The sequence below is a fragment of the Peromyscus californicus genome, unplaced genomic scaffold (genome assembly GCF_007827085.1).
Source record: "Peromyscus californicus insignis strain IS unplaced genomic scaffold, ASM782708v3 Scaffold_6__1_contigs__length_162567912, whole genome shotgun sequence".
Lineage (NCBI taxonomy): Eukaryota > Metazoa > Chordata > Mammalia > Rodentia > Cricetidae > Peromyscus > Peromyscus californicus.
This window is the reverse complement of record NW_026294584.1, coordinates 20,182,762-20,191,407: the sequence shown is the minus strand read 5'-3', so window position 1 is coordinate 20,191,407 and position 8,646 is coordinate 20,182,762. Positions and strand designations below refer to the sequence as shown.

The following is an 8,646-nucleotide window of genomic DNA, read 5'->3' as shown; positions in this document are numbered from 1 at the left end:
TGTGCTATGATTTAAAGATGAACTGTTCCTACTGGTTAGTATGCTCTTTGTTTAGTCCTCTGCTGGGGGAGGGATTTTTGGAGGTGTTGGGAAATTTAGGAGATAGGACCACACTGACGGAAGTATGTCACCGGGAGGGAGGGCTGCCTCTCTCTGCTTCCTGTTGGCCGTGAGGTGGGCCTCCACCAGCTTCTGGGACTGAGTTGCTGTCTTACTGCAGGCCAAGAGACAGTGGAGTCAGATGTGGACTGAGCCTTCCAAAATAAGTTTTTTTTTTTTCCCCCCCTTTTAGTTATACCAGGCTGTTTGTCAAGGCATTAGGAAAAATCAGGAACACCTTGTATGTAATTCCAAACACACTTTCCCTGTAACACACACAATCCCTGAAAACCTGTGCATGCGTGTATTTCTGCTTCACTGCTCTTCCTTAAGAAAACAAGAGAGTTTGGCCAACACTGGGGACTCTTAGGTGACTTAGGGACTCCCAGGGTCACACAAATGTCATCGTGAAGACAACTCTCAATACCTCATGAAGCCAATGGATGGGCCGGCACGCACTGCCTGACTCCTGGCTTTTCCCTTTTCTCTGTGATTTCCTCCAGAAATAGAAGTCACAGTCACCCTCTCTCTTTTTCACTGGGCTTTTCAGTTTTCCCACAGTTATGGCACGGAGGAGACTTAGAAGATCCTTGGAGAGGTTCTCGCACTGAAATGTGCTTTCTGCTGTCTTGACATGTTATACATTCTGTTTATACTGTCCCAAAGAATGGAGGAATTCACTTCTTCTGTCATGACTAGATTCAGGAATAGTCGGCAGCTAATTCCACAGGTGCTGAGTGCCAGGGATGGGTTTTGTTTTCTTGGTTTTTGTTTTGTTTGGCTTTACCTACTCTAACTTGCTGTGAAGACTGAAAAAAAAAGGATGATAAACAGACTTAAAAACAGGAAGATCAACAACCCTTGGCTATTTATTGAGAGACATGACTAAGAAGAAAATATCACTTTTCTTATGTTGGTTATGAGGCAAGAGATTATATTATTAGTTGTCTATTTTGAAGACAGAACCTCAGTGCTGGATTCTTTCTTTGGGATATTAAAGCAGCCAGTTTAGAGATGAAATATTTCTAAGATAATAGCCATGGCATTTATCTGGTATTTTGGTTTTTTTTTTTTTGAGGGGGGTGTTTGTTTGTGGGAGTTTGTAAGAAACTGAAAAATTGTCAAAAATCTATCATTTAAGGCCACAAATTGGAAGTATAAAACAAAAACAGTTTTTGGAACTAGGCATCATGATGTATGTCTAATTCTAGACTTAGGAGGCTGAGGCAGTGGGATCATGAATCCTAGGCCAAGTTAGGCTATGAAGTAAGATCTTAAGATAACCAAATTAATAACAAAAAAATTATTTTTATAAAAGAACTGCTTTCGTCACAATGAGATTGAAGTGATTTTAGTCAGTTTAGTAAGACACCAGATGTCTGTGAGTGTTCAGTTAGTCAGCAATACCAGCTATCCACAGTCCAGGAGGCTTGACTTTAGAACAACGGTTATGACTATCAATGAATGTCAATGAAGACAGCAAACCTCATATACTTCTTAAAAAAAGTCTTGACTAGCTAGCCTTCATCACACCTTCAGGGAAATGACTACATCCTCTTCCCTTTTAACTGGTGAATCAAGCTGATTTTTCAATAAAAGAGAAAATAAAAATGAAGCTATCCAATTTCCCATGGCACCCATTCAATATTGCCCAAGACTTTGGTGAGGGGTTTTTAACATGCATTCCGTGCAGGGGGAAACAGTTCCCTTCGCTTATTCTGTGAAGCTGAGACAGAATGGAGCGAATAGGCTTCATTCGTCTCATCCAAGCTTTCTTAGTCTTGGAGATCTTAGGATGGAAATGTCTTAAAATAGCGCGGTGCACTGGGCTGGACTTGCCTCCTTCACAGCTTCCCTCTCATTATGTGAGACTGACTGCTAATGCGTTGTCATCCACCTTTCTCTGGCTGATGGGCACTGGAAACGTGATGGTGAAGCGACGGTGGAGAGACAGGGGAAGAGGTGGACAGGGAGGCTCCAGCTGGAGGCCCTGCTCTTTAACTTTATGCCCAGTTCCATAATTGTGCTTTCAAGGGTAATTCTAGCTGCCAATTTACACTTTGCCAGAGTTAAAACTTATTTTTAGATTCATTTCCATGAAAAATGTGCACTTTGCTCTTGATGGATAGATATGTTTTGACAGTTAATGCAGGTCTGCCCAGTCAGGGCTTGTTTTAGTTGAAGGTGGAAATGGAAGAGGAAAAAGAAAGAAACATATACTCTGACAGATCACTGTATTTCCTTTTATTGCATTCATTATCTAACAACAATAATACTCATTGGCAAGAAATTTATTTACACTAACAAATTAAATTTAATCACAGGTATTTTTAGATGGTCAGAAAACAATGGGCCGCTTACGGTATGGTTTGCTTTGAAAGCCTCTGAAAACCAAAGAGTAAGGAATGCCATATGAAACAGCACACGCTAATCAAGCACCAAAGAACAGATCAGATGTGGCACTATTGTCTCTCCCATGCAAATAATCAGACAGCAAAATGTACAAACTAGGAGTTTCAGTTAATATGCTGCCCATACTTACCATACCCAAATGCTTTTCAGACCACTTTCCCTTTAGCAATATACAAAGAAAGAGGAAAACGAAGCAAATCTTACAGTGGAACAAAATTTTATTCTCCTTCTGCTTTTCAGCTGCCCAGTCTTGCCAATGATATATAGCAGATGCACAAGTGGCTTCATCAAAATATCATTGAAAAAATACAGAAGCAGTAGTTATGACATTAAGTAATACCGAGGAGTGTATACGCATGTATGTTTAGAGATTTTATTAATCATTGATTGAACCTGATGTTGCTGGGAGGTGTTATCTAGCTTGAGAATCACTTGGGAGGTGATATCTAGCTGCTTTTTTTGTCAAAGTAATTTAAGGTATTTCTGGCCAATTGTTCTTTCATGAATGAATGCTTAAATCCTTAACATGAAACTTGTGTGTATGCATAAAATAGTTGAAGGAAATGGATGCACACACCTTCCAACAACATAGACTCATAACCCATTGTGTTATATTTGGTAGCAACCAAAATGCCATTGCAAGCTGATGGCATAGGAAGTAAATAGTGGTCACATGACAGAAATACTGCCACCAGAGAGCCAGTAGTTGGTGACATAAGCTACTGAAGATCTCATTTTAGAGTGAGAGCTGATACACAAAACACACAGCGCAATTTCTAGTCTAGAAAACTGCGACCTGCAGTTGAAAACGCCCAAAGCTGCATAATATCTTCTGATTTCCAACTAAAAAAAAAGTGCAATCTTGACATCAAAGCATTAATCAAACCTTTGAGGAAAATTTATCTTACTAAAATACGATACCAAAGATCTAATAAATCAGTTTTACCAAAATATATAAACATTTATAAGCATAAGTGCATTTAGTAGGATACTTACATTAAAAAAAACTCTTAAAATCTATGAGCCATTCAATGTATACACAACACAAAAAGTGGCAATAAGGCTATGATTACAGCCCAGGGTCCTAACATCACTGTAGTCCATGTATAGTATATTTTTATGCCACGTGCTTATGGTATATATGTGTGTAAGGTAGGGGACACAGTCACACACAGTTCTGACACCCACACGAGTGGCATGCACATAAGTGAGAATTTGTGGCTTGCTCTCGTACTCTCGTACTCCTATGTCTTGCACATCACTGGATCCCTAATGGTCTGGGGGTAGGTAGGGTCAAGGGCTGGGAAGCATGGAGCTTCTCTTGCCCCCTACTCTGAGGATACAGAAACAGGTCCTGGTGCTTATAGATTTGAGTCTTGAGTAACAAACATGCTCTTACAATCTCACACAGACATCCTTGCACAAACAGGTGAGGATGGCAGGCCTTCCATGAATGGAACTGGTGTCACTTAGCAGGGGGAGGCTTATTGTGTAGGCTTTCCCTTTGTCCTCTAACTGCTCAATCCAGCTTCTTCAATGCTACTCTCCAAGTTATTACAATGTGTTTTCTATTGTGTTATTTTTTTCTCCAATGTTTTGGATCAAGATTAAATTCCACGGGACCTTAAATACAAATGCGAACAAAGTCAGCCAGCACACTCAGTCTGACTTTCAGGACCGAATTGGTAAAACAGACTTCCTGTAATGCTGTTTCCTTTTGAGTCTACCCCCTTCTTTGTCCTATCACAGTGAGGACAACTTTGGAAGAAAGTAGAGATGCTTTAATCTTGGACTTCACCTCCACAATCTCACCTTCAGAACTGGACACAGGTAGAGTCCCGACTCACTGTAAGTAAGAAAACACACAAAAGCTAGTTCTGTCATCTCCTAACTACCTTTTCACTCAGGCAGGGGTCTCAGTGCAGCAGCAAGTGGCATGCCCCTGCTGATGCCTGCCCCCTAAAGCCAGATGCTCCTGATCGCCAGCTCTATGGGAAGAGCCTTTAGTTACTTGAGCGGATTTGGTAACTCTTAAATATCTCAGTGTATGAAGGGGAAATATGCATCCCATGTATAGAAGTTTCTTTTAGAATCATTTGCCCTCCCTCCTCCAGAATTGTCTTAAACACCCTTGTTAAATGTTGATGGTCCTCCTCAAATTTATCTAACCTTTCATGTTTATAAATGACTTAGAATAACTGTATAAATGCAATTTGTTTGCTTTTTACATAATTTTCAGGCACAAGTTAATCCTACTGGACAAAGACCCTAGAAGAGACTTCTTCGTCTTCAGTACAATCCAGGCTGACCTGTGGACATTCTTGCAGCTTATACCTGAGGTATTTTAAGGTCCTAGGTAAATACTGTCTGGCATGGGCAGTGGCAGGAGTCCCCACTTCTCCTCAGCCACTTCATTTCCTAAAACAAAGGAGCACATTTTGTGCCTGTTGGGAGCTGGGTTTGGCATTAGCTCCTGCCCTACTGTAATCATAAACTGCTGTGATACTTTAAAAGTCTACATTAGGGGGTCCATGTCAGTCTCAGCTAAAGGATGATAGATGACTGGAGAAGAGTTTTGCTGTCACGATAGTAAAGGCGGGCTTCGTCAGAGCACTAAAGTGGAAAAAGCGTGGTTTCCACACTAACAGGACTCTTCGCATTCCGGAGAGGAAGGAAAAATGATTACCTAAGTGTGAGTCACTTTAAGGAGATGGTCTTAAGTGCAGCAATCCATTACAAAGTTCTTTAGTGGAACCCTGCCCCAGATTCTATTCCTATAGTGCTCTCTACCTACAGCAGGGCCTCACCATGTACCCCCATGCCCAAACATCACCTGTACCCCAAAACACTCTTGGTGACTGATAGAGTCCTAGTGAATACTTCACTGGAATACAGTTCATAGTAAGCAGATATTCCCTTTTTTGTTCATTTGTTGAAAATTTGAAAACCTTCCAAAAACAAAGCGACAATTCTCTTAAATTATATAAACCCTGAAAACTACAGCATTAAAGCAGGAATTGTGCAAGACATTGGAAACTCAGTTATGATCATGCACCACAGTCAATAAGGGAGCTAAGAGGAAAACAAATTGCTCACAAGGTCTAAGGTCCTTCACTTTGTTTTCAGACTGGATCAACCAGCTTATGTTTTATCCTTTGCTCAGCAATACAATCAAGAGCCTTTTACGTTTTTGCCAGTTTTAAGGAGCAATGTTAAAAGAATTCATTTTGGTCTAAGATTGTGATAATTTAACTTAAAGATCAAAATGGTCGAAATACAAACTAAAGGATGCAAAGAGAATGAACTTGATCTGTAACTGTGAGATAACACTGACCCGGGCACTGAGGTCTTAATTAAGTTGCAGTAAGAACACTGTGTTTAAGAAATGCAGTCTAAGAGATCTTAAGTTACAGGCAGAGACGAACTATAGACATTTCCAATATATACATTCAATTTCAAATATCATCAAAGTGTAAACACAACTTAAAATGATCATCCTTCAGTTTTCACTCTTATAAATGAACACAAAGAAGCTTCCAGTGCAATCCAGGTTCGCATCCCAACCCCCCAAGAAAAGAAAAATGGCTAAAATTTACAATAGCAAGCATTAGTATTGCCTGATATTTGTTAGTCTTCTGATATTAGGAAAGGTTTGCTGAATTTTTAGCTCAGTAATGTGTCTCTTGTTTTTTCAAAATATTAATAAGTGGCAAAGCATCAGACATCTGAAGACATACACAGGTACTCAGTACTTGACCCCAAGCAAGAACCATGAAACGGGTCTGGTGACTACAGAGCACTATGCTACTCCTGTGTCATGCTGAAGACTGAAGTGTGTCTGTTTCCAAAGGACCAAAACTTAACACAAGTGCTCTAGGCCAGAAAAGGAAGTAGGCCCTGGGAGAAAGAACGTGAGGAAGTTTCTAGTACAGATAATTTCAAGAATTCCTATGTTTCAAAAATAACAATAAAAATGAACAGTCACAATGTTACAATACAAGGCAAGGCCACTCAGGCAGTGGAGTCCTATCCCCACAGATGCCTGTAGTAACTCTGCAGCGGCAGGCTCTGCATACCTGCTCATCCAGAGGAGATATGCACAGGGCTGTGGACAGAAGGGCCTGGTGGAGTTTTAAAGGAAGGAAAATATGCGCCCAAGAATTCATCTGGCCTCTAGTTCTACTTTGAAATTTGTCCATCGTAAAGTAGATGACGTCAGTTTTGGCGTCAATGCAGCAACGAGAGTTAGATACATAAGCAGAAGAAGCAAAACTAAAGCAAGCAAACAAGTAAAAACCCTCACGACCTGAAATGTCTCAAGTTTCTTCCCCCTCCTGCCCCAGCCTCCTGCACTCAGCTGTGCTTGGTCAATACTGGAATCCTTAATACTGGACTTAAGCATAAGATCTTATACTGCTAAAGTCTACCCCATGTCCTAAACAAGCCTGGAAATCTTTAGAATACGGAAGAGAATTGCTTAAAAGTCATTCAAAATGTCTCTAAATTGTAACTGACAGCTGTCCTTCACAGAAAGAATTGTGTGTGCTCAAAAAAAAAATTTCTCTGGTTGACTGTTACTCAAATCTCAATCTCCAACCAGTATTTCTAGTTTTAAGTTCTTAAAAGTACATTTGTTAAAACACTAACCGAGCCCACTTGGGAAATTCTGAGTAGAAAATCTGTGACAAGTTCCTGATTGTGTCATAGGCAGGCTGAAGACCAGCCAGAGTGTGTCCCAGGAGAGGAAACCTGAAAATGTTCTTTCCTTAAACTCAATTTCCTGTCCTGTTTGTTGGGAGGGAGGGGCTGTACTGTGTTTGTCAGTGCCGTTGAAACCCTGGGCTGGTAGTGCTGGCAGACGGAACTCCAGATCTCAACACCCATGGCTGCTCTATGCTCCGACTTTTTCTTCTTTGTTCAGCAATACATGGAGGAAAATGTTACCTCTCAAGCCCTTGGTACACCCACAGCTGTGTTCTTAAGGCTTCTTCATTTCTTCTACAGTTAACAAAGAGCTACTGTTTTTCTCTCTTTATGATTCCCAGCACATGGAACAACATGCTTGCTCTTTCCCCCATTTGGTAATTATGTGCTGGGCACCCACATTCCCATAACAGGACTGACTCGCTGTACAGTCAGAATGGAAGGGAGCCTTTCCTACACACTGTACTAGAATCTGAACCCAGGAAACAGTGCAGCTCCCTCATCTCTGCATATAAACCACCAGGGCTACTATCTTAATTTCAGGGCCTCTCACTGAAAATTCTGGGTGCTCCACTCACAACACCAGAGTGAGTCCTGCTCTCATTGGCTGGGTCAGGCTGGTTCTCCAAGTGGCACAATAAGCTCAACACAGCACAGGATGTTGGTTAAGTAGAAGATAAAAATGGTATTTCTGGTTTGTTAATAAACCAAAGGTGGCTTGGGGTTGGGTTAGGAGGTTAAAATTAAGAGTGCCTCTAACAGAGTTCTTTAAACCGCCTACAGTGGCATCATCCCCATCAGTCTCGTCTTCATCCTCTGCAGGAGAAGGGGGCCAGGAAGGGGCGGGACTTCCCTCGAGCTTCCCCATCTACTGGAGGAGACTAGGGCTCACTGCTCACTGTTGTTCTCGGTTGTGGACGTCATCTTTTCTGCCTTTTTGGACTTCCTCTGCATCTGCTCATGTTCCCTCCTCCTCAGCTTTTCTCTCTGCTTTTCCATTTTCTCTTGGGCCTTTCGAGCCTTCTCTAGAGACATCTTCATTTCCTTCAGTTTCTTTTTAACCAGTGCCCGGTCCTGCGATGACGCCATTCCAAGAGCCTACAAAGGAAACACACGTACAAACTGAATGTGAAAAACTGCTGACCTCTTTGCTTATGATGAGGAAAACATCACACTGTGCTTAATCTCACGACCTTAGTTAAACATAGGATGAGGAGGTCAGAGCTAAGGGAAAGCAGACTGCACTTGCTAAATTCTGTGTGAAGGGAGGATCTGTGCTTTGTTCTTGTAAGTTCTTTCAAAATACACTCCAGGAGTCATTAAGAAAATGCTTTCCAAATTGGTGACTAATGAGCGAATAAATAAAAAGGGCATGATCTTGCTTCTTCAACCTTCCGCTGAGGTATTGCTAAACTCATCAATATCTTCAAA

At 41.3% G+C, this 8,646-nt stretch overlaps 1 protein-coding gene across 10 annotated transcripts in view; it reads right to left on the bottom strand.

Moving 5' to 3' along the window:
• Positions 1–2,328: 2,328 nt before the first annotated feature.
• Ppp1r9a (protein phosphatase 1 regulatory subunit 9A) overlaps positions 2,329–8,646 on the bottom strand; it is a 267,569-nt gene continuing 261,251 nt past the window's right edge. For all 10 annotated transcript variants that reach the window (XM_052720720.1, XM_052720718.1, XM_052720721.1 and 7 more), the window contains one exon: positions 2,329–8,313. In XM_052720720.1, coding sequence (XP_052576680.1) covers positions 8,104–8,313 — 210 coding nt within the window. In that variant the 3' untranslated portion in view covers positions 2,329–8,103. The remainder of the gene's footprint in view (positions 8,314–8,646) is intronic.